At 45.6% G+C, this 26,764-nt stretch overlaps 1 protein-coding gene across 1 annotated transcript in view; it reads left to right on the forward strand.

The window, feature by feature from the left end:
* PDE9A (phosphodiesterase 9A) overlaps positions 1-26,764 on the forward strand; it is a 543,111-nt gene that overhangs the window by 388,871 nt on the left and 127,476 nt on the right. Inside the window, exons 11-12 of the mRNA XM_069635653.1 lie at positions 573-659; positions 24,019-24,123. Of these exons, the coding sequence (XP_069491754.1) occupies positions 573-659; positions 24,019-24,123 (192 nt within the window). The remainder of the gene's footprint in view (positions 1-572; positions 660-24,018; positions 24,124-26,764) is intronic.

The raw sequence follows: 26,764 nt of genomic DNA on the forward strand, positions 1-26,764 counted from the left end.
GCAGGGAGGAGTGAGAGGGCAACACTAGGAGAAGTGGGAGTACAGAACGAGGAAACAGGTCTAGGAGTACAGAACAAGGAGGCAACACCAAGAGATATGACCTGGGGCACAAGATAAAGACTAGATAAAAAGTTTCCATTCAAAGAACTAACTCCGGTCTTATGATTGGCAGAGCATAGATTGGACCCAATACTCAACATGACCAAATAGAACAGAACAAAGGATTGTGGCCATGGGAACATGGACACAGGTGAAGAATAGGAGACGTGCCAGTGCTAGGGGGTTTATCACTGACTTCTCCGACAGAACACATTGGCTGCCGTAAGGACAATCTAGGGGCCAATTGAGGCTCCCATCCTGGTGTCACCCAAGGGAGCTGCATAATTTTCCTTTGCTCTTGAAATGGCCCAGCTAGAAGAACAGTATCAAAACAGACCTAAAAACTAAACTTCCAGTCTTGTTAGTTATCTGAAGGCACAACAAGGCGTCAACATCTCATCCTATCAGATAGGATCTTCATATGCCTAATGTCTTCCACTGATAGAGGTGACCTTCCCTCTCTCCCTCTACAGATGCTGAGCTGCTTGGAACACATGTATCATGACCTGGGCTTGGTGAAGACCTTTGACATCAACGCCATTACCTTGAAGAGATGGCTGGTAAGAAAACCATGTAGAGACATCACAGACAGCTCATTAACTTAGTCCAAGCATGCAGAGGATCTGGGAAGGACTTCCTGCCCTTACAGTGCAAGCTGGTGAGGGGTCCTGCCTTGACTCCGGATCAAGGATGGTTGCATGTGCAAGACACTGCCCTCATATTAACCATACTGTTCCTCCTCTTCGCCTTAACCCATCCTGTATGTTGCAGTGCATACTGGGAGAGTAGGAGGCCCAACATCTCTAGCCTGAAAGCTGTACTATGACCTGGTTTGCACTTCCATGTGGGGTGGGGCCCCCCTCTTGTTTCTTTACCATGTAGAGAAAGAGTTTGGCGTTTGAGTACCACAAGCACTTCATGGAAGCTGTTTGGGCTTTTGCCCCCTGCAGTTAATTTGATTTTATTCCAATGGATTTCTTGTTTTGATCCTCTTAGTTCTGAACCATTGGCTTGGTGGTAGAGAGGGCCACATGATTGCTCGGATATGCAATGACTGCAAGACCATGTAAGAGCAGTCCTTGATGTCTGAAGATCTAGAGGTGGAGGGGCTTGACAATAGAAATAACAGCAGTGAGATAGAATCACTGTGGCAAAGCCTTGGCAGTCATTGAGGGCTATTGAACCTTGACAAGTCCTCCACATTCAGAGCATAAGGACCGCCGCGTGCAAGCAAGGTAATACTACGCCACTCCCACGGACATGTGGTGGTGATATCCACAGGCCAGGGTACTACTGGTTGCAACTATTCTGCAACATACCTAGTACTGTGCCGGAACACCCACATTACTCTGCCGGAGTTCTTGGATTTTCTGGGTCCAATCTATTAATTTGATCTATATTATATAGTTCCATGCAGCAATCAGGAGCTTATGACTCTCCAGAAAATAAATCGATCTCTGACTCTCATGGTGACTCACTTTCATAATGAACGCAAAACAATTGGTTTAATTGATTTTATAATACATCACGAAAAAGGCAGCCGAGATTCAATCCCTTAATATGTTTTCAACCTATTATATATATATAAATAAAAATGTAAATGTTTGTTTGTTCAAAATATTAATCTCCGAAAGTTCTTCACCGATTGCTTTTAAATTTTGACACAATGTTGCATTGGAATAGGCGCGTGTTTTAAATACCTACTATACATAGATGTCACGCCTGTGACATGTAAAAACATGTTTTTGGGGAAAGGCAGCGCCATCTGTTGGACCTAAAAGCAACACACGCTGTACTATATACCTGACTCCTGGATTATGGGGGGACGGGATGGGGGATGTTTTGCGCTTTCTCTATTCTTTCTGTTCCATTTAACCAGACTGAGCCACAGCAACGCGTGGTCGGGGACGGCTAGTTTTTAATAAAACAGAATAGTTTTACCAATTCAATAATAATGCACAATTAATGAAATAATCAGTGCCATGACACGTGACAGTACGTTGCAAGTACCTTAAATACCAATTTTTGAGAACTGTCTGATTTATCAAATCCCCAAACCCATAATCTTAACCCATTATATCCCATATTTATTTGTATTTAAAATTAGCCTCAATAAAAATCTGATCACTTTATTTCCCATGAGCATATCACACAGCAGGACATTTGAAATACCCAAGGGGCTTTAGTTGCTGAAATAGCGCATCCCAGTTGGGAACGTCACAGAAATTCTTAACGGACACTGGTAGTTTTAACTCCCCTATCTCATATTTTATATTTTCACTAAACTCTCCTCCTTGAATCACCCTTTGAATGACAAGGGCCACGCCGGCAGTCAAGCCACATTGCAGAGATTACAGCCCACTCATGATTTCCTGCTTTTCCCTTAATTAATACCCAGCGAAGGACAATGAGCTTGTTACAACCAAGCTCCATGGCCCTCTCTGGGGCGTTACCAGACCGTGAGTCCCTCTCCCCACAACGTTCCTTCCCGGCAGATCGGGGGGTGGCAGCCACTCAGCCAATGAGGAGCCTTGGAACTGGGTAATCCCCTCTCTGAGCTCCACAGGCCTGGAAGTGTTTCCCCCCCTCCAATCTAAACAATCACCTTTCTGCCCTCCCACCCCACTTACCTTCTTTTTGGTCCATTTTGGGAGTGGACGCGCTGGGAACACTTCTGTCCTCAGCGCACCCGCTCCTGATCCGCAACAGCCCATCATGGAAAGGATGAAGGGACTACACGTAGCTATTTTATTTGTTTACCTTTTTCCATTCATTTTAAATGGCCGCCATGGTGGCCATTTAAAAAAAATGCTCTTAGTACCCTGGTTTTACAAGCCGGGGTACTAACAACAATAGGCCCCTCGCGGGGGGGGGGGGGGGACATTACCACTTCAGGTAATGCCCCGGGGCCTTCGTCAAGGCACTTGCTTAACTCGGGCCTGTAACTAGGGGTCCCGGGGCATTACCTGAAATGGTAATGCTTCCAACCCTGCTCGGGGCCTATTGCTTAAATAGATCTGTTGTGCGACAAGGAATGCTGAGAACTCTTTTAGTTGGAAAATTGAGCAGCATATCTGCTTCCTCATCGCCAAGAAGAGAGCTGAATGCATGTTCCTATAAAATATCCCAAATGCCATCCTACAAAGGGTACCCGGGGTAGTTCAATGGTTCTCGCCTCTGTTACAGGCCTTCAACAATGATAGGCCATGACTTTCCTTGCAGACCCCTCCAATAATAAAGAGTTTCTTTCTTCACTATCTGTCAGGAGTCCTGAACACATGGCATTTCATGGTGGCAACTTCCAAGGAGGAAATGTGGACCACTGTCCTGTAAAATACCTTCCGTCGGCACATTTCCATGAACTGACGAGTGATGTCTCAGAGTACATGTGGAGTTCACATATGAACTGCAATGACCTCATATTATTGCCGGTGCTCCGGCCTATACTCACAAATAGGAATTTGAACTCAATGCTCATATTTTAGTTAAAAAATATATTTCAAATTTTATTATATAAATCACACACATAAAACACTAAATTCATGTCAAATACAATATAAGAAACTATATAAAAAGGCTCACACTGTCCAATAACACACAAATGTATACACAAATCGTCAATCATGAAGAAGATCGCAATATGACAATGACAATTGGTTAACAGTCACTTCAATGTGTACATTTGTGGACAATTCTTATTGCCAACCTATCAAATGGAAGACAATGGGGTTAGCTTATGTGGCCCCGGGAATCATCCCCATACTCAAACATGTGTGATACTTCTCAGTCAAAGGAATCACATGGCCTTCGTATTGTACTCTCTATAGGCAGATCAAACCCTGTAACACAGTCTTCTAGCAAATGTGAGAGTGTGTAAACACCTCCAATACACAATGTTACAATATTACAATTTAATTTAATCATATTTTCTTTAAAACCATATTAAAAAAAAATCTGTTATAAGAAAGCACCAAAATTACTTTACATTCATAATAATCAGTGAAAAAAGTGCAAAAATGCAATCATAAAATGCATAACAAATTCTCCTTTAAACCAATTAAACAAAGTATAATGTATACACCATTATTCTTTCAAGAAAAAGACTAACTACTACAACACATTTTGCACTGCTGTCCAGTATAAATAAGAGAATACCTAAATGTTGAAGGTTGTTCACTAAACTCTTGTGCTAGAATTATTGGGCGAATCCTGTTTATTTACCAAGTAGGCTCTACATTTCATTAGTCTTTCTTTGTACAACACTGTTAACTTTTACAGTGGTAAACAAACCCAACATGTTTCGTTCTGATTTGATAAATACAAATGTAACAAGAACTTCATCAGGGGTACTCGACATAGCAGATTGCGCTACTTGTTTATACTCTTTTCTTCACAATTGATATAAGAACAGGTGATCGTTGTCTCTAGAGAGAACAACACGAAAATACAGCCATCAATTACTTATGAAAGAACCAAAAATAGCTAGAAGCATAAGTCTCCCACTATTGGCTCCCCGTGAAACAACAAATTAATCGTCCATTTCACGGGTAGGTAGATGTGTCTCTAATGTAGACTGCCATCTGTTGAAACAACACATTGTATAAGTCGACTGGTCAACATAAATCCAGAGAAACATAATCCTTACCCATACTTGTATCTGAATGATACCTAATTTCTGAATCCTGTATTCTGGCAAATTCGAATACTTTTAAAGGACCCATGGGACTAACAAAAAGGAACACTTGAACGCCTTCAGATTACACGTGTAAACCCCTCGACCCTCATAAAGTAAACTGATGTTTTTTATGTAAAGTCTAAATGGCCACTAACAGTTTCCATACCACCATCACTGAATTAATAAATTCCAGAAATTCAGTGCAGAGTGACTTATACACTTACATGAAAGGGCCAGATGACAATCGTTTCCTCTTTAACAAGGCGGAACAAACGCCACTTAGTGTAGTTAATCTTTTGATCTTCAGACTAAATTGCGAATGTCAGGATACTTGCGATGTTAAGTTTCAGTACATTCGTCTATGAAACAAGAGGGAGGAAGAAAGGAAAAAGGCAACTTAAGCTTCAAGTCCTCCATATTGCCTTTAGTATAAGTTGTTCTTTTATAATCAATAGTAAAATGTATCATCACGGTCACAGTAACCAAACCAACAGAAAGACTGTCTTTTAACACCTCTGGGTTATAACCCACATTAGGTAGTAGTAACACTTTCGACTAAGAGTGTCGTTAACGCCCGTAATCGAGAAACAAATCATAACGTATCACACAAAAAGATTAGCCATTGCTCTTTGGCAAATAATCTCTTGGTTGAAGGCTCACCCAATTTCAGTGCTGGAATATGTAGCAGAACTGCCCACTCCAGATCATCGCTTGTGTGGTCTAGCATCACTAAATGGTTCACTAAAGGAGCTGTTAACACTTTATTCTTGATGCAACTTCTATGTTCTGAAATTCTAATTGTGATCTTACGCGCAGTCATCCCTAAGTAGATCTTTTTACAAGGGCACCAAATTGCATAGACTACATTACCGGTGTTACAATTAGTAAAGCTGTGTTGCGACCAGGGTCTCGCTAATCCTAAATCCTCCTAGGTGCTTCTATGTGTCGAACTGCAATTGACACAAACACTGCATGGTGTGTTACCTAACATTTTGCGAAGACCCCACAATTCACCCACACTCCTCTGTGATTGAATGGCCTTTGTGACTTCGTCGTTAGTTAATTCTTATTGCCAAACATAGGCTATATTGTCTTTGACATGAATTTTAGTGTTTTATGTGTGTGATTTACTAAAATATGAGCACTGAGTTCAGATTCATGTTTGTGAGTGTAGGTTGAAGCACTTTAGTTACTTTTGTATATACCATATTTAGTACCCACAAAGTAGGAGGGCTGTGAATACCCCTTGTGGGATTGGCTATTGGGAGACCAACTCATATTATTGCCACCAATTTGCATTTGCTTAAAAATGTATCCCATAATGTGCCTGTGAACCCCACTGAGCCGATGGCCAATGGTATGCACAAGTATGAGCGAAGTGTTATATCATGCACAACCCTGACCGCGAAGCAACGGAGCACTTATGATATGATATGATATGGCATTTGTAACGCGCCTATACACAAGTGTTTCAAGGCGCGATGAAGCAGGGAGGGGGGAAACAAGGGGAGGACAGACAACGATCCTACTAGGCCGGGTGTCATTCAGATCACGCAAGTGCATGGGTAGGGGGGACGGGAAAAGTGCAAGGGGGAAAGGGAGAGGGGAAAGTGCAGTACAGAGTTAGTAATGAACAAGATAAATAATAAGGGCCAGCTGGCGGCAAGTGCAGGATAAGTGCAGACAAGTGCTGGGAAGGGGGGCCGTAGGTATACAGAGACAGTCCCGTAGTGCAGGGGTTGCCAGAGAGGCAGTGCAGGGGAGAGTGGTTGGGCCAAGGACCGAGATCGGTGAGTGGCCCAGTTGCTGATTTAGTACAGTTTCAGTAATTTAGCAGGGGAGAGGGAGAGAGAAAGCAGAAGCAAAGAGGAAGGTTTTGAGGTGCTTCCGGAACCGGAGATGGTTCTCCTCAAGTTTCAGGGAGGCAGGAAGGCTGTTCCAGAGGGCGGCCCCTGCTGCGGAGAGAGATCTACCCCCAACTCGTTGCTTGGAGAAGCGGCTGACCCTGAGGGAGTTGGAGGCGGAAGAGCGAAGTGCTCGAGAAGGAAGATATTTAGGAAGAGAGAGTTGAAGGTAATTTGGCCCCAGGCCCCAGAAGACTTTGTGGACAATGCAGAGGGTTTTGAACTTAATCCTCGCAGCCACTGGGAGCAAGTGTAGTGATTTCAGTACTGGAGAGATACGGTCCCTGGGCTTGAGGCCAAGGACAAGTCTTGCAGTCCTGTTCTGGATGAGTTGCAAAGGCCGGAGAGTAGAGGCAGGAAGATTTAGATAGATACTTCACAACAAGGCAATCCAGTGAGGGTGCAATGATGCGGACCCAACTAGAAGATCACACTAGTAAGGTCCTCTCGGAAGGGCTTCGGCAGAGAAAGTTATATGCAAGGGGTACATGAACCCCAAAATGGATACATTACTGACTGCACCACTTGTGTGAAAGAGAGCAGACTGTGTGCGCACTCATTTCAATGGTGGGCTTTTGTCCGCGTTCTCATTTTTGACATAGCAATCATGGCGCGATCTTACGCTATTTTCCTGGTCAGTGCCATTCTTCCCTGCGATTCTTTACTACACCCACTCATGCCCACAAATGTACCACTCATTTTAAGAAAAATCAGTAATTCGTGAAAAATACCACAGTGACAAAAATAATCTTGGCAAGAAATAATGATAATCGGGGTGAATAAACAAAGTTAGTAATTCATGAGCCCTACGACAGTGTTGAAAAATAATATTGATCAGAAATAATAGTAATCAAGTTGAATAAAAACATTGCAGTAGCTCATACAAAATACCATAACGGCCACAAACGAATTAATATTGCTTTATCTGAGAAATAATAGTAATCAAGGTGAATAAAAACATTGCAGTAGCTCATACAAAATACCATAACGGCCACAAACTAATTAATATTGCTTTATCTGAGAAATAATAGTAAACAAGGCGAATAAAAACATTGCAGTAGCTCATACAAAATACCATAACGGCCACAAACTAATTAATATTGCTTTATCTGAGAAATAATAGTAATCAAGGCGAATAAAAACATTGCAGTAGCTCATACAAAATACCATAACGGCCACAAACTAATTAATATTGCTTTATCTGAGAAATAATAGTAATCAAGGCGAATAAAAACATTGCAGTAGCTCATACAAAATACCATAACGGCCACAAACTAATTAATATTGCTTTATCTGAGAAATAATAGTAATCAAGGCGAATAAAAACATTGCAGTAGCTCATACAAAATACCATAACGGCCACAAACTAATTAATATTGCTTTATCTGAGAAATAATAGTAATCAAGGCGAATAAAAACATTGCAGTAGCTCATACAAAATACCATAACGGCCACAAACTAATTAATATTGCTTTATCTGAGAAATAATAGTAATCAAGGCGAATAAAAACATTGCAGTAGCTCATACAAAATACCATAACGGCCACAAACTAATTAATATTGCTTTATCTGAGAAATAATAGTAATCAAGGCGAATAAAAACATTGCAGTAGCTCATACAAAATACCATAACGGCCACAAACTAATTAATATTGCTTTATCTGAGAAATAATAGTAATCAAGGCGAATAAAAACATTGCAGTAGCTCATACAAAATACCATAATGGCCACAAACTCATTAATATTGCTTTATCTGAGAAATAATAGTAATCAAGGCGAATAAAAACATTGCAGTAGCTCATACAAAATACCATAATGGCCACAAACTCATTAATATTGCTTTATCTGAGAAATAATAGTAATCAAGGCGAATAAAAACATTGCAGTAGCTCATACAAAATACCATAATGGCCACAAACTAATTAATATTGCTTTATCTGAGAAATAATAGTAATCAAGGCGAATAAAAACATTGCAGTAGCTCATACAAAATACCATAATGGCCACAAACTAATTAATATTGCTTTATCTGAGAAATAATAGTAATCAAGGCGAATAAAAACATTGCAGTAGCTCATACAAAATACCATAATGGCCACAAACTAATTAATATTGCTTTATCTGAGAAATAATAGTAATCAAGGCGAATAAAAACATTGCAGTAGCTCATACAAAATACCATAATGGCCACAAACTAATTAATATTGCTTTATCTGAGAAATAATAGTAATCAAGGCGAATAAAAACATTGCAGTAGCTCATACAAAATACCATAATGGCCACAAACTAATTAATATTGCTTTATCTGAGAAATAATAGTAATCAAGGCGAATAAAAACATTGCAGTAGCTCATACAAAATACCATAATGGCCACAAACTCATTAATATTGCTTTATCTGAGAAATAATAGTAATCAAGGCGAATAAAAACATTGCAGTAGCTCATACAAAATACCATAATGGCCACAAACTCATTAATATTGCTTTATCTGAGAAATAATAGTAATCAAGGCGAATAAAAACATTGCAGTAGCCCATACAAAATACCATAATGGCCACAAACTCATTAATATTGCTTTATCTGAGAAATAATAGTAATCAAGGCGAATAAAAACATTGCAGTAGCTCATACAAAATACCATAATGGCCACAAACTCATTAATATTGCTTTATCTGAGAAATAATAGTAATCAAGGTGAATAAAAACATTGCAGTAGCTCATACAAAATACCATAATGGCCACAAACTAATTAATATTGCTTTATCTGAGAAATCATAGTAATCAAGGTGAATAAAAACATTGCAGTAGCTCATACAAAATACCATAATGGCCACAAACTAATTAATATTGCTTTACCTGAGAAATAATAGTAATCAAGGCGAATAAAAACATTGCAGTAGCTCATACAAAATACCATAATGGCCACAAACTAATTAATATTGCTTTATCTGAGAAATAATAGTAATCAAGGTGAATAAAAACATTGCAGTAGCTCATACAAAATACCATAATGGCCACAAACTAATTAATATTGCTTTATCTGAGAAATAATAGTAATCAAGGTGAATAAAAACATTGCAGTAGCTCATACAAAACACCATAATGGCCACAAACTAATTAACATTGCTTTATCTGAGAAATAATAGTAATCAAGGCGAATAAAAACATTGCAGTAGTGTCATGATCTCTGCTTCCAAAAGAACAGGACTTGCCCGACTCCCTTGGAAGCAGACCCATAACCCCGGTTCCGAGTGCCAGCCAGTCCCAATTGGGACCTTTTGGACCCTGTCCTGGCGCCAGTGGCACCAGACTCATAAAGATGCCCAGTCCCGGCGCTGGAAGCGCCGGGCTCATAATGCTTGGGTGGACTTACCTGCAGCAGACCATGCTGCCAGTTGAACCCCTGATCCTCTTCTGTTTGGGACTACTTTTCCTGTTGGGTGGGGCAGGAGCCACTCCCTAGGTTCAGAACACTGGAACTCTTCTGGAAAGCAGGAACTCTTTTCTTACCTAGGCGTGGCTGTGGAAGGAGACACCTAAGCACTACAGGAGGCTATTTAAACCACACCCGATGGATGAATCTTGCTTTGCGTTATTCTGCATTCTCTGCAGCAGAACGCTCATCGTGTCTTCTGCTTCTGATCCTGGGCCTAAGGGAACAAAGGCTTACCATCCTGGAATCCAGTCTTCAGCAGCACCTGTAAAGACAAAGAAAGAACAGGTTAGCACTACGGTCTTCAGTGGCAGCGCATCTCTTACCTGGTCCATCGGCTGTCACCAACGCCTCGCGCTGCATTCCGGCATCTGAAAGACAAAGGCTTACCTACTCTTCGCATGCTCCGGAGGTCTTCGCACTGCATTCCGGCATCTGAAAGACAAAAGCTTACCAGCTCTTTGCACGCTCCGGAGGCCTTCGGCGCTGCATCCCGCATCTGAAAGACAAAAGAAGGTGCGTTTAAAGACATTGGGCGACTTTATTACTCATGTGCCATTACTCCTTCCCACGCTGAATCCAGTGGGTATTCCAGCACCCTTCAGCTTCTCTAAAGCTCCGAACTTGTACCTGCAAGATAAAAGGGACAGTTAGTGCGCATCGTGAAGCAGGCTACAAGCGCTTACTTACGTGCTTCCAGGCGCTTCTATTCCTCACGCGGGTTCGATCCTCAACTCTCATCAGCCCTCCATCCGCCATCGCCGGAACCCTGCAAAACAAGAGATATCATTACAAAAGACTTTTAAGACATTTGAAGTGCCCAGAACTTACCGTTCGTGCAGTTAACGACGGACAGCAGTCCTCTGAGGTCAAGAGGCTTCACCCTTATCCAGTGAAGAAACTGGTTACGGCACCCTGCCCCGAGACAGATGGAGAGCTCGGCGTTCACTTACCTAAGGTGAGGGTGTTAACCTTTGGGGTCCTACAGGAGAAGAGAAAGGGAAGAGGAGAGAGGCACCCAATAACCCCAGTTCATTAATCCCATATTTTCTATCTGCAGACATCTTACTCTTCGAGTCAGACATACAGTGCACAGAGGTCCAGCCCAAAGAGCCAACCGTGTGTTACACATCACCTTTGAAGATACGCCATTCACCCAGTCAAGACCGGCGCCTCTGCGGGAATCAGGTGAGCGTTACAGAACGCAAAGCCCATCGCAAAACTCCCACCCAGGCGCTATGGAAACCTCGGATACCGACCAGCTAGCCCAGTTACTTGGGGAACTAAGAGCAGAAGTGCATGCAGCCCGTCAGGAAACAAATGCTCTAAGAAGGGAACTGATTATTTCCAAGGAGCGAACAGACGATCTCGCTAGACAATTGCTACAGTCACAAGCCGGACAAACTCTGTTACCCGCATAAGGGGAAAATCTTCCTTCAACATCCTCTACGAACCCAGTGCAGATCAACCTACCTGGGAATGTACCTCTGGCTCCGCCCGAACGATTTTCTGGTGACCCAAAGAGGTTTGCAGTATTTATTAATCAGTGCCGGTTGCACTTCTTATGCCGGCCAGCAGCCTTTCCAACTGATCAAGCTAAGGTAGCTTTCGTGCTTTCGTACCTTAGTGGCAATGCGGCAGACTGGTCGATCCCTCTAGTTAATCAAGATGATCCGGTTCTCCATGATTTTCAAGCTTTTCAGCTCAGTATGGAAAAACTGTTTGCAAGACATTCACAGGGGCAGGCCTTGGACAATGAGCTCCTTTCATTGCGACAGGGTAATCAAGACCTTTTGGCTTATATTGCGTCTTTCAACAGACTGATAGTGGAAACTCGATGGCCTGAGGACAAAAGGATTACGCTGTTTTATAGAGGTCTACGTGGAGAGCTCAAAGATGTGTTAGCCCAAGTAGTGAATCCCCCGCAAGACTGTTCGGACTATATTGACTTAGTCATTCAAATTGACCACAGACTGCAGAAAAGGAAGGCCGATCGTTCCAAGTTTGATGCTCGAGTATTTTCCAAACCACCAACTCCTACCAAAGGAGTAGACTCCGGGGAACCCATGCAAATAGGGGGCCTGAAAGGACCACTAACACAAAAGGAGCGGGAAAGGAGAAAACAGCTGCAATTATGCCTCTATTGCGGAAACTCGGGGCACTTTCTTCGAGACTGTCCGGTGAAACCAGCCAAGAAGGCAGTAGGAGCTGCAGTTACCAGGGTCACAAACTCTGAGCAGGGAAACGCCCTCGCCCGACAAGAATAGAGGTCCTCTTGCCGAGCGTTAAAACCAGTTCCGTGACCTCGCATTTCGTGATACCTATGGTCCTCATTAGCCCTGAACATCCGGATCGATTACATGCGATTGAAGCTTACGTCGACAGCGGTGCCATCGGCAATTATGTGGATCATGAAATGGTTTTGAGGATGAATCTGACTCTTTGTCCAAAGGCTGTAAAGGACGTCATTACTACGGTGGATGGTACGGAGATAGCCTCCGGACCAGTAACGCATACCACCCAAGAAGTGACGCTAGTAAGTCAAGATGGACACCATGAGAAGATCGTTTTCGATGTGATCAAGGCCCCTCAGTTCCAGATTATTCTAGGAATTCCTTGGTTAGAGAAGCACAATCCTCAGATCGATTGGCAAGCAAGAACGGTTCAGTTTCCAGAATGTGTCTCTACTTGTCACCCTCGACCTGGTGTTGCACTGGCAGCAATTTCCTCGGAGGCTCCCCAGTTACCTCCTGAATACCTAGAATTCCAAGATTTTTTCCGGAAGGATCAGGCTAACTCTCTACCTCCTCATAGGTCTTATGACTGCCAGATAGACCTGATACCTGGATCTACTCCTCCTTGTAGTAGAATTTATGCCCTCACCGAGTCTGAGAATCTTCACCTCCGACAATACCTGGATCAATACCTAGCAAATGGGTTTATCCGTCCTTCCAAGTCCCCTGCTTCCTCAGCTTTGTTCTTCGTTCCAAAAAAAGAAGGGGACCTTAGAACTTGTATAGATTATCGCGCCCTGAACCAGATCACCGTTAAGAATAGATATCCGTTACCTTTGATCCCTGAACTCCTGGACCAAGTTAGAAAAGCATGCATATATACAAAGCTGGATCTGAGAGGAGCCTACCACTTGGTACGAGTAAAAGAGGGCGGTGAATGGAAGACGGCCTTCCGCACCAAGTATGGGCTATTTGAATATCAGGTCATGCCCTTCGGACTTTGCAATGCCCCGGCCGCCTTTCAATATTTTATGAACGATGTCCTCAGAGAGCTCATAGATGTGTGTGTTGTTGTTTACATTGACGACATCCTCGTTTATTCTTCATCGGAAACTGAACATCGGAAACACGTGAAAATGGTCCTCGAGAGATTGCGTCAACACAAACTTTTCGCTAAGTTGGAAAAATGTGTTTTCAACGTGACTGAAGTTGAATTCTTGGGATTCATATTATCACCTAGCGGAGTGCGTATGGATTCAAAGAAGGTCGATGCAATTCTCAAATGGCCATCGCCATCCTCCGTAAAAGGTGTTCAAAGCATGTTAGGCTTCGCTAACTTTTACCGCAGGTTTATCCCCGAATTCTCTCGAATAGTCCAGCCCATCACCGCCTTGTTAAAGAAAAACAAACGTTTTGAATGGTCTACCGAGGCGGAACAAGCTTTCCAGAATTTGAAGACTAGATTTATCTCTGCACCGATCTTAAAACATCCTCGCCCAGAACTCCCCTACATCGTTGAAACTGATGCTTCGAGCCTTGCCATGGGGGCAGTTCTATCACAAAAGGATCCAGTAACCAATCAGTTGCATCCTGTGGCATTTTGGTCCCGCAAATTCTCGCCTCCTGAAATCAATTACACTATTACTGATAAGGAACTTCTAGCTATCAAGTCCGCATTTAAGGCTTGGCGGCATTATCTTCTGGGGGCCCGACACACCGTTACTGTGATTACAGATCACCGAAACCTGCAATATTTGAAAACCGCAAAAGCTCAATCCTCTAGGCAACTCCGTTGGGCACTATTCTTTGCCGAGTTTGACTTCATAATTACCTATCGACCTGGTACAAAAAACGGTAAAGCTGATGCCCTTTCTCGGATGGGAGTGGAAGAACATTTGATCAATCCTAAACCTGTACCTATCATTCCCGAACAAAGAATTCTAGGTGTAATCGCCACACAATCCATAGAGGAAGTTAAGGATAAAGCCAGGCTACTAGTAACTCCAGCAGATATACAGAATTGGCATCTGCAGGGAAAGGACTTTACGGTGAAGGACAACCTATTATATTTCCAAGAACGGTTATACCTGCCCAGCACAGATTTACAGAAAAAGGTAATCTCTTGTTATCACGATTCTTTAATGGAAGGACATCCCGGTATGACCAAGACCTCGGAAAAGATCAAGCGCTACTTCTGGTGGCCGACTTGGAAGAAAGATATCAGAGACTTTATAATGTCCTGTGGAGTATGCGCACAAAACAAGAGTCAAAAGGAAAAACCAGCCGGCCTCTTACGCCCTATTGACATCCCGCCTCGCCCTTGGCATACGCTTTCTATGGACTTCATCACCGATCTACCTCCATGCTCCGGATACAATACGATCCTAGTAATCGTGGACCTATTCTCCAAGATGGCACATTTCATTCCACTCAAAGGCTTACCAACAGCAGCAACTCTGGCCCGAGAATTTCTCGAAAACATCGTCCGACTGCACGGTTTTCCTTCAGTTCTAATTTCGGATCCAGGTAGTCAATTTATTTCTCATTTTTGGCGAAGTTGCTGTCGGTCGGCTCAAATTGATGTGAGACTTTCGACCAGCCACCACCCTCAAACCGACGGACAAACCGAGAGGACCAATCAAACTCTGGAACAGTATTTGCGCTGCATGCTACAACAAACTGAAAAAAACTTGGAAAGATATCCTTTGGATAGCCGAATATGCCTACAATAACTCTGTCCACTCGGGAACTGGGAAGACCCCGTTTTTTCTTTTATACGGTAGTCACCCTCGAACCTCGGAGTTGGATCCACTCCAAGATCTTGGAACACCAGCAGTAGACCACCTGCATTCTACAATCACCCAAGCCTTTAAGGAAGCCGTTTCTCACCTTCAAAGGGCTAAAGCACAATACAAGAAAGGAGCAGACCAACATCGGAAGGAAGCCCCCCAATATCAAGTAGGAGATCAAGTCTGGTTATCCACCAAATATCTACCTCTAAAAGGACCACGCACATTCAACCCAAGATACCTTGGTCCCTATTCCATCACTACCAGAGTAAATCCAGTAGCGGTCAAGTTGGACTTGCCCCCTCACATGAAGATACATCCGGTCTTCCACGTCTCTCTATTAAAACCCGTGCAACCTCAAACCCGACTAACTACATCTCCAAAACCTATTCTAGTTGATGGAGAACTCGAGTTTGAAGTCAAAAGCATCCTGGATTCCAAGATCTCCAAATCTAAACTATTTTACCTGATTGGCTCGAAAGGCTACGGTCCCCAAGAAAGATCCTGGGAACCTGCAGAATATGTCCACGCGCCTCGTCTAATCAAAAGATTTCATCGAACATTTCCTAACAAGCCCAAACCCCCGGAGAAGCCCGGTTTGGGAGGGGCCTTGAGGGGGGGTGCTGTCATGATCTCTGCTTCCAAAAGATCAGGACTTGCCCGACACCCTTGGAAGCAGACCCATAACCCCGGTTCCGAGTGCCAGCCAGTCCCAATTGGGACCTTTTGGACCCTGTCCTGGCGCCGTGGCACCAGACTCATAAAGATGCCCAGTCCCAGCGCTGGAAGCGCCGGGCTCATAATGCTTGGGTGGACTTACCTGCAGCAGACCATGCTGCTTACTTACCTGCCAGTTGAACCCCTGATCCTCTTCTGTTTGGGACTACTTTTCCTGTTGGGTGGGGCAGGAGCCACTCCCTAGGTTCAGAACACTGGAACTCTTCTGGAAAGCAGGAACTCTTTTCTTACCTAGGCGTGGCTGTGGAAGGAGACACCTAAGCACTACAGGAGGCTATTTAAACCACGCCCGATGGATGAATCTTGCTTTGCGTTATTCTGCATTCTCTGCAGCAGAACGCTCATTGTGTCTTCTGCTTCTGATCCTGGGCCTAAGGGAACAAAGGCTTACCATCCTGGAATCCAGTCTTCAGCAGCACCTGTAAAGACAAAGAAAGAACAGGTTAGCACTACGGTCTTCAGTGGCAGCGCATCTCTTACCTGGTCCATCGGCTGTCACCAACGCCTCGCGCTGCATTCCGGCATCTGAAAGACAAAGGCTTACCTACTCTTCGCATGCTCCGGAGGTCTTCGCACTGCATTCCGGCATCTGAAAGACAAAAGCTTACCAGCTCTTTGCACGCTCCGGAGGCCTTCGGCGCTGCATCCCGCATCTGAAAGACAAAAGAAGGTGCGTTTAAAGACATTGGGCGACTTTATTACTCATGTGCCATTACTCCTTCCCACGCTGAATCCAGTGGGTATTCCAGCACCCTTCAGCTTCTCTAAAGCTCTGAACTTGTACCTGCAAGATAAAAGGGACAGTTAGTGCGCATCGTGAAGCAGGCTACAAGCGCTTACTTACGTGCTTCCAGGCGCTTCTATTCCTCACGCGGGTTCGATCCTCAACTCTCATCAGCCCGCCATCCGCCATCGCCGGAACCCTGCAAAACAAGAGATATCATTACAAAAGACTTTTAAGACATTTGAAGTGCCCAGAACTTACCGTTCGTGCAGTTAACGACGGACAGCAGTCCTCTGAGGTCAAGAGGCCTGCACCCTTATCCAGTGAAGAAACTGGTTACGGCACCCTGCCCCGAGGCAGATGGAGAGCTCGGCGTGAGGTGAGGGTGTTAACCTTTGGGGTCCTACAGGAGAAGAGAAAGGGAAGAGGAGAGAGGCACCCAATAACCCCAGTTCATTAATCCCATATTTTCTATCTGCAGACATCTTACTCTTCGAGTCAGACATACAGTGCACAGAGGTCCAGCCCAAAGAGCCAGCCGTGTGTTACACATCACCTTTGAAGATACGGCATTCACCCAGTCAAGACCGGCGCCTCTGCGGGAATCAGGTGAGCGTTACAAGTAGCTCATACAAAATACCATAATGGCCACAAACTAATTAACATTGCTTTATCTGAGAAATAATAGTAATCAAGATATTAAAAAGTATTTTGAAAGATAATAATACAGAAAAAAAATATTACTAATTCAAAATAAATGTAATAATATTAACAACTATTGTTAATATATAAACCAACAAAGAATGTATAATAATAATAATAAAAGAAAAACAAAATATCAAGTTATACATTTCATTAACAATCACATTAAAAGAAATCTTTTCTAAGTGTGAAATGTCAGATGGACTACATATCATTTCTAAATCACTTTTAGAAACTTGCGCAGTTAAAATGAAAAGTAAATGGTATAGATGTTTTCCTTCACATAGTTACACAAATAAGATTTATTTTTACATGTTTCATTGTTTTACAGTTTCTAGTGCTATTTAAGTAATGTTCTAATTTCACTATGAGCCCTTCAATCCTGCCCCAATGACCAGCCTGCCAGCACTGGGACCAAAGACCTGGCTGAACAAACTAAACAGCATCCAGTTCCAGCAGCTCAACACAGAATTCCCCATCTGTCCCCCCCCCCCAGGCCCCCTCTCTGCCTCTATTATGCAGTAGAGTGTGTGCCCCTGCATAACATCACACACACCACAAAGCATTTATCCCACCTCAGAAAGTTCATCGATTACTCGTAATACTTAGGCAATAAAGTAATGCCCCAGACTGAGTTACAGGTCCAGCGAAGCAAGGCCCTTAACATTATCTCCAGGGCATTGCATGCCCTGCTAATGCCCCCAGAGGGATCCTGGCATGCCTACCGGGGTACTAATAGATTGTTTAAGTTGAGAAATGGCACAGTTGTCATTTCTCAACTTAAAAAAGCAATAAAAATAAAGATGGCAGCCATGATCAAGGGAGGAGGGAACTACACCAAGTCCCTTCTCCCTTTCCATGGCGGCCATTGCCATGGAAGGGAAGCGCCAGAAGACTGTGTGTTCCGGGTGCTGGCTAGGGACGAGGCAACTGCAGGTAAGCGGGGCAAGGGTTGGGGTGGAGGGAAGTGGAATTTGGAGGAGTCAGGGGGCAAGGGGGGATGGAAGTACTTTCCTGCTGTCTGCCAGGCTCGCAAGATGGTGGCCTCCTGCTTCTGAGATGACTCAGAATGTGGGATTTACCATGATGTCAATCCCATGTTCTCAGCTTCCCGACAGACTGGGAGGCCCCCTTAAGCCCCCTCTGGGTGCCATATACAATTAGTAACTTCCTGTGTTTCAGTATGGAAATAATGTGAGGATCAGAGAGCAGAGCAAAGGATGCAGTCACAAGGATCTAGCCACGCCCACTCCCAGGCCAGCCAAGAGGGAAACACAGGAAGTGGATGTGTATACCGGCTAGCCTGTTTGATACCAGTTGTGCGTGCCATGCTCGTCTCCATCCTCCTTTTGACCTTGTAATAATTTTGCCACACAGTGTTTTCTGGGAATATTCCTCCACACCCATTTCCTTTGTTCTGTGACTACTGCTAGCAGAATAAATCTGGCCATTACAGCTGTTTGTGAAGGGGAAACACCCCATTTATCGTACTGAAACTCACATATGTTTACTTCTACCTACACAGAACCTGACTTTCTGGCATTTAATGGTGCCGGTGGAAAACTTTACAACATTGTGAAGTTTGCCACATTGTGTAGTAAACTTCACAAAGTGTATGAAGACAAAGTCCCACAACTCCACAGAGCTCTAGTGACCATCAGACTCGAGCCACTAATGTCCATCCCAGGGGTTAAAAACCTGCGAGGCTCCTACAAATTGGCCCGGTATATTGATATCTCCCAGGGCAGGAAATCGTAAAGGCTGGCACCCATCCACGCCCTGTATTTGTTCAAGGCGACCGCGTACTTTCGCCTAAAGTTGTGATAGCTGGACCTTGACAGGGGATTGTGTTGTATTGTGTCCTTTTAGCTGGTTTTGAGTGTATCCTGCCTTGTAAGGTGTGAATAAGTGCTAATAGACATGTAAGAACAATGATGTCAGGGGGATGAGGAACAAATGATCATTACACATCACAGTGCCTTCCTTTTACTTTGTTCCACTAGAACTTCATTACAATTTCTAAAGAACATATAGGACCTCTTGATTAGTTCTCTCTCACGAAATTTCTGTTACCTTGTACGGGAAACAATCTTGTAAAATGTACGATTTCCACCAGGAGATTAAAATACAGATCATGAATTGCTACCATAACATAGTCCCCTCCCCTCTTACCGTAAATCAGCTATTCCCTGCTAAAGCACTGCTAAAGCAGGGGGGTTCTGCAGGCATCTAAGTCTTCAATCTTTGCTCAGGTAACGCGTTATAAACGGGTCCCACTCTCTGTCAATGTTTCGTGTTGATTCAAATGTGTTATCATCTCCATATTATGGGTTTGTTTGTTTGTTTATTCATTTGTTAGGCGCACCAGACTCGTAAGTAAAAGGGCGCAGCAGTATGGAGATGCAAAGCTTACCAGGTTGCATACAGTATTTACATGCTTACAAGATATACACATTGTAATAGGAACACAGACTAAAAATGGTATGGGTATCTTTTGCAGTCTGTATCTGCTTTTTTTGTAGGGAAGTGTATTGTCTTTCAGTTAAATTCATCTTTGCCGCCAAGAGGATATCATTGCTCATATGATCCAGTCTACAAATGACCCCCTGTGTCTCATCAAGTCGAACAGGATCAGGAGAGAGTCTAGTTTCCTATGCACACCATCTAACTCCCTCACTTGATCGGACCTCCTTCCAATACCTCTTTGTGCGGTTGCATACCCACCACGTGTGCCAGTAAGGACCAACTCCTCCACAGCCTCGCCAACAAAGCGGACTGTTTTCTGCATATGTACGAGACCGCTTCACTGGTGCATATTGCCAACGGTGCAACCATGTCAGTGCATGTGACTCGTATTGGGAGGCTGTTGATCCCCTTCAAATCCCATGGAACAGCCTGGTCCAAACACCATCGTCCACGCCTACCATTGTTCTCTCACAAGGTTCGATAGGACTCTGAGAAACAGCTGGCGATATCTGTTGGGTGATTTCTAACATTCCCACCCCTATCTTTGATCTTCTGAATACTCCTCTCTACCCTCTTTAATTTGTCAACACGGTGTTAGCTTTTTCACCTTTTTCGTAGTTCATCTATTTAGTCATTTTCATATTCTGATATAATTTATATAAGCTCCTTTCGAGCAGGCTTTGTCTGGAGTCTGTGATGTCTTTCCCTCCAGTCGCTTTCAGTCTCGAGCTTTCGCATGTTCTGTTTAAGCTGATCTGCAACCAGCGTATTTTCCCTTTATTCCTTGATCCTTCTGATAGCAACAGACTTCTGGACGTGGCTTTTGCTGCCTCCCAGATACTGTTGCAGGACATTGCACCATTATCATTTTCTTTAAGGAAATGCTGTGTTTCTGTCCCAAGAAAGTCCCTAATAGTTTCTCCTTATAAAGGGATCATTATATCCCCACCTACTCCGGCCTCTGAACCCCCCCTCCCACTTCATTTCCATAAAAAGCATATCGTGATCTTACCATCCTCCCACCTCTGCCCACAAAGCCACTATGAGGTGTTCGCTCCCTTTTCCTATGAGTAGGCAACCTATCCGCATGACACATGTGACACATAAGGAGTATTGTTGTAAACACTCACCCAAGGCTATCATTTCCCCCTCCCTATGTCTTACTGTCAACGCCATCCCTGACATCCAGTCAAGGTTGGGGTCCCTCATCATATTGTACTCACCACCTATTTGCGTAATTCCTTCTGCCCAGCGTTGTCTCCCCACACGGCTTTCTTAAGAAATCCTACCTGGCGGGGTGGATGGGATATTTAGAGCCACTATTGTAAGCCACTTTCCTTCCAGTTTCTCTTTGATCAGTTTCATTCTGCACTCTTGATTTTCTTGATCTGTACATCATCTAGAGCCCAATCTGACCCCAACAGAATCTCTACGCCACATTTTTTGATTTTAGCTAAGGACCAAAAGTATGTCAAATCCCCTTACCTGCTATTTTCATTTCCCCTTTTCTAAAGTGGGTTTCCTGGAGAAGGAGCCCAGAAGGTGTGCTCCTTAATATCTCACTGGCCAATAGGAGCCTCTTTGTGGGGGAATTCAACCCTTTGACATTAAGAGTGGCTATTCTCATCTTTCTTTTAGACTTAGTCATCATTTTCCTTTGGAAACTTCCCCACAGGCTTGGCCCAGTGCTCGCTCCCCCACTACACTGAATGCATTGATGTAAGTCCATTAACAAGTAAGCGCTTCCACATCTGATTCCTTTCCTCCCCTTAACCTTTAGATGCACCCCCCATATCCAACGTGTCAACAACAACTATATTCAATAGCCTCCCCTCCCCCCAAACCTCAATGGATGAGATACCTGGGTGATTCTCGGCCATCAGGGCAGAACCTCTCTCCCTCCTACTCTTCGGCTTTATAATCTATAAATCTCTCTCTAGGCTCCCCTTTTTAAATGCTGAACTTCCAGAGGTTAACGCTCCCTCAATTACTTATTTCTCTTTAACCACCATCCTTTTTTCATTTAATTTTCAAAACTCAATGTCCACTAGCATTATTTCTTCCTCAACGTCCCGTAGGTGAAGGATGAGCGACTTTTCTGAATGTCCTTGAAGGGAGACACGATGAGGTGGAGTAAGTTATTTAGGTCTCTTTATTATGCGAGCCTGCCCGGAGATCTGCTTTCTTCCAGCTGACAACGGTCCCCGCTTCTGTCACGCGAAGTCCGGATTCCAACAACAACAAGAAGGACTCGCGTGACAGACGCAGGACCATGAATCACCCTGACCATTTTCTACTACAATTCTCTGCAGTCCTCATTCCAGACATCTTTTTCTCACTACCCCTTTTGCTCCTTCTCTCTTTTCCCGAAGTCTCCTCCAGTTGGGCTGTCTTGTAGACCTTGGAGCAGTTGGGGCATCTCGTCCATACCCGTAAGCCTATACTCAGTTCCTCCATATTTGAATGAGAGGGGAAATGGGAATCGCCTTCTGTAGTTCCCTTTCTTCGACTGTCATGAAAGATAGGTCTTGGAATATCCTCACTTTCGCACCTTCAAAGTCCATGGCATCTTTTTTCTTTGCCGTGTCTAGGATGTCCATTTTGCCTTTGAAGCAATGGCATCTTGCAATTACAGATTTTGGGTATCTGGTTGGCCTCTGCCCCTGTGCAGACGGTCTAGTAGAATTTCCTTGCCTCCCTCTTCTTCACATAGGGTACTCAAGATATTTCTCACTTTCTTAGCCAAATGACTGGGGGTTTCTCCTTTCTTACATGGAATTCCAAAGAAGCGTAGGTTGTTTCTCCTCTCAATCTTCTGGAATGACCATCTTCAGACTGTGTTTTTGTGCTTTCATTCCAGTTCTTTGATCTGTGATTCCAAACTTGACTCCAAAATTTCCATTGATGAATGGTTATCCTCAATCGCTTCTAGTGGATCCTCCACTTTATCTCCTCTGTCTTTCAGTTCTAACAATGATGCTTGAACATCCACGAGCAGTCTTTTGATATCTTTCAGTGGCTGCTCCCTCAGTCTCTGCATCGTCTGTCACACTGTTGAGTGGGGACTTACCCATGTTAGCTTTGCTATGGGACTGTATTTAGGGTTTTCTATATTCAAAGCGTGTCTCTCCTTTCATCTCTGGCTGTTTCTATGGTCTCCCGAGCCAATCAGAGTATCCCAGTCCAAATCCCTTTGGTGAGGACTCTTTTAGGGCTATAATCTTGATTCCTGGGGTCCAGCTATGTCTCCATGTGGGTTCTCGTGATGGGTATGCAAAGGTGGACCAGAGCTTTTCTCTGGACAAGGCCCCTCCCAAGCCTCCTCCGCCTGCTTAGTCTTAGCATGGGCCATTGCACTGACTTAGGCATTAGCAGATTGCTGTTTTGGCCTCCCAGGACGCTTCAGGGTATTTCCAGGCCTGCTTGATACCGCGGCACTGTGGTAATCTCCCTTCATCGACCCAATCTAATCAATGGGAGAGCTGAAGGGCCGATGGGACACCACAGCAACTCAATGGGTTGTACAGCTCTGCCCGTTTCTCTACCTAAGGTGCCGATTCCCAGGCCCACCGGTTTTGTTGTCCCATGTCAAACACTAAGGCCTTGGGTTTGCTGTTTCTTCTTGAGGCCTCCAATTGTAGACCTGCATCTGGATTGCCTTTTTGTTTTGCGGATACAACGAGGCGTGCGGGGGGCATTCTCTGGGACGTTGTATTCGGAGGAAACTGTAGAGTTCCAGCTGTAGGCGGCCATGTTCTCTGCTCCCCCTTGTGGTCTCTCCTTCCTTTTATAAAACAAAAAATAAAAATGTCTGAAGGACTTCAGTGGAATTCTTTTTAAATGTGTATTGTTTCATAATGAGTTTGCAGGTGAATGTGAAATGTAGAACATAAGAATGGGAGCAGAATACATAACTGTTCATCTAGACGTAGCATGGAAGACTGGGGCCTTCCGGGGTTTCCATTAGAACATCCTACATATAATACATGCATGTGGGGCCGTGGGACCTCCAGATCCAGACAGGATTCAGAAATCCTAAAGCAGGTTCCCGCCATCTTCAGTTATGCCAGATGAGCAGTATTATGAAGCACTGCAAATTCACTGCATTAACGTAGAGCTCAAGTGTGAAGCAACCTCAGACTCCCTTGTTGCATTTACCGTCAGCATATAGTGGCTCGGCGGCTGCTCTGGTGGAACGTCTCCACATATACTAGCATCTTCCATCTTAATCTCTCCTTTCTCTTTCTTTGCAGCTCTGCATACACGACAACTACAGGAATAATCCCTTCCACAACTTCCGCCACTGCTTCTGTGTCGCCCAGATGATGTACAGCATGATCTCCCTGTGCAACCTGCGGGTGCGTACACCGATCAGCTATCACAGGTCCTTCACCGCCTCCCCTCCTGTGTACACCTGAGGAAGCCTCCCCTCCAGTGTAGACCTGAGGAAGCCTCCCCTCCCGTGTAGACCTGAGGAAGCCTCCCCTCCCGTGTAGACCTGAGGAAGCCTCTCCTCCCGTGTAGACCTGTCGAAGCCTCCCCTCCAGTGTAGACCTGAGGAAGCCTCCCCTCCCGTGTAGACCTGAGGAAGCCTCCCCTCCCGTGTAGACCTGAGGAAGCCTCCCCTTCCGTGTAGACCTGAGGAAGCCGCCCCTCCCATGTAGACCTGAGGAAGCCTCCCCTCCCATGTAGACCTGAGGAAGCCTCCCCTCCCGTGTAGACCTGAGGAAGCCTCCCCTCCCGTGTGGACCTGAGGAAGCCTCCCCTCCCGTGTAGACCTGAGGAAGCCTCCCCTCCCGTGTGGACCTCAGGAAGCCTCCCCTCCCGTGTAGACCTGAGGAAGCCTCCCCTCCCGTGTAGACCTGAGGAAGCCTCCCTCCCGTGTAGACCTGAGGAAGCCTCCCCTCCCGTGTAGACCTGAGGAAGCCTCCCCTCCCGTGTAGCCCTGAGGAAGCCTCCCCTCTCATTTAGACCTGAGGAAGCCTCCCCTCTCATTTAGACCTGAGGAAGCCTCCCCTCCCGTGTAGACCTGAGGAAGCCTCCCTTCCCGTGTAGACCTGAGGAAGCTGCCCCTCCCGTGTAGACCTCAGGAAGCCTCCCCTCCCATGTAGACCTGAGGAAGCCTCCCCTCTCATTTAGACCTGAGGAAGCCTCCCCTCCCGTGTAGACCTGAGGAAGCCTCCCCTCCCATGTAGACCTGAGGAAGCCTCCCTCCCGTGTAGACCTGAGGAAGCCGCCCCTCCCGTGTAGACCTGAGGAGGCCGCCCATCCCGTGTAGACCTGAGGAGGCCGCCCCTCCCGTGTAGACCTGAGGAGGCCGCCCCTCCCGTGTAGACCTGAGGAAGCCTCCCCTCCCGTGTAGACCTGAGGAAGCCTCCCCTCCCGTGTAGACCTGAGAAAGCCTCCCCTCCAGTTTAGACCTGAGGAAGCCTCCCTCCCGTGTAGACCTGAGGAAGCCTCCCCTCCCGTGTAGACCTGAGGAAGCCTCCCCTCCCGTGTAGACCTCAGGAAGCCTCCCCTCCCGTGTAGACCTGAGGAGGCCTTCCCTCCCGTGTAGACCTGAGGAAGCCTCCCCTCCCGTGTAGACCTTAGGAAGCCTCCCTCCCGTGTAGACCTGTGGAAGCCTCCCTCCCATGTAGACCTGAGGAAGCCTCCCCTCCTGTGTAGACCTGAGGAAGCCGCCCGTCCCGTGTAGACCTGAGGAAGCCTCCCCTCCCGTGTAGACCTCAGGAAGCCTCCCCTCCCGTGTAGACCTGAGGAAGCATCCCCTCCCCTGTAGACCTGAGGAAGCCTCCCTCCCGTGTAGACCTGAGGAAGCCTCCCTCCCGTGTAGACCTGAGGAAGCCTCCCCTCCCGTGTAGACCTGAGGAAGCCTCCCCTCCCGTGTAGACCTGAGGAAGCCGCCCCTCCCGTGTAGACCTGAGGAAGCCGCCCCTCCCGTGTAGACCTGAGGAAGCCGCCCCTCCCGTGTAGACCCGAGGAAGCCTCCCTCCCATGTAGACCTGAGGAAGCCTCCCTCCCGTGTAGACCTGAGGAAGCCTCCCCTCCCGTGTAGACCTCGGGAAGCCTCCCCTCCCATGTAGACCTGAGGAAGCCTCCCCTCCCGTGTAGACCTGAGGAAGCCTCCCTCCCATGTAGACCTGTGGAAGCCTCCCTCCCGTGTAGACCTGAGGAAGCCTCCCTCCGTGTAGACCTGAGGAAGCTGCCCTCCTGTGTAGACCTGAGGAAGCCGCCCCTCCCGTGTAGATCTGAGGAAGCCTCCCCTCCCGTGTAGACCTCAGGAAGCCTTCCCTCCCGTGTAGACCTGAGGAAGCCGCCCCTCTCATGTAGACCTGAGGAAGCCGCCCCTCCCGTGTAGACCTGAGGAAGCCTCCCCTCCCGTGTAGACCTGAGGAAACCTCCCCTCCCGTGTAGACCTGAGGAAGCCTCCCTGCCGTGTAGACCTGAGGAAGCCTCCCCTCCCGTGTAGGCCTCAGGAAGCCTCCCCTCCCGTGTAGACCTCAGGAAGCCTCCCTCCTGAGCCAAACCGTGTGTGCCCCCTCTTATAGTTCCTCTTCCTTAAACACCTGAAGCCACGTCAGGTCACTTCTCCTTTTGGACAGACCAGATCAGTTCCCATACAGAGCATATTTTATATGCACCCCATGCAGAATAATCAAATGATTCCAACTCATGAGTAGGAACTATTTGAAACCAAGTGCTATTTAAAAGAACACATGTTATTGTCATCACAATGCTCATAATGAGGTCCTTTGTGTGAGCATGAAAGTCGATGTTCCACATACCATTGCCTGCACTCCAGAATGCTAGACCACCGGCGTCCCTTAGCACCATAGCTCTCTTTTTTTAGAAAGGGAGCCATGATAGCCCCTTACAGGTGTTCCAAAGGGCTCTGGGTGCCTGTTTGTGTATCTCACCCTCCACAGACGATCCAGTCAGACCCTTCCTACAGTGATGTGGAGACCCCCTCCAGATCAGCAGGAGATGTTGGTGCGTGTG

Source organism: Ambystoma mexicanum, chromosome 7p (genome assembly GCF_040938575.1).
Source record: "Ambystoma mexicanum isolate Mex_15411 chromosome 7p, UKY_AmexF1_1, whole genome shotgun sequence".
Classification (NCBI taxonomy): Eukaryota; Metazoa; Chordata; class Amphibia; order Caudata; family Ambystomatidae; genus Ambystoma; species Ambystoma mexicanum.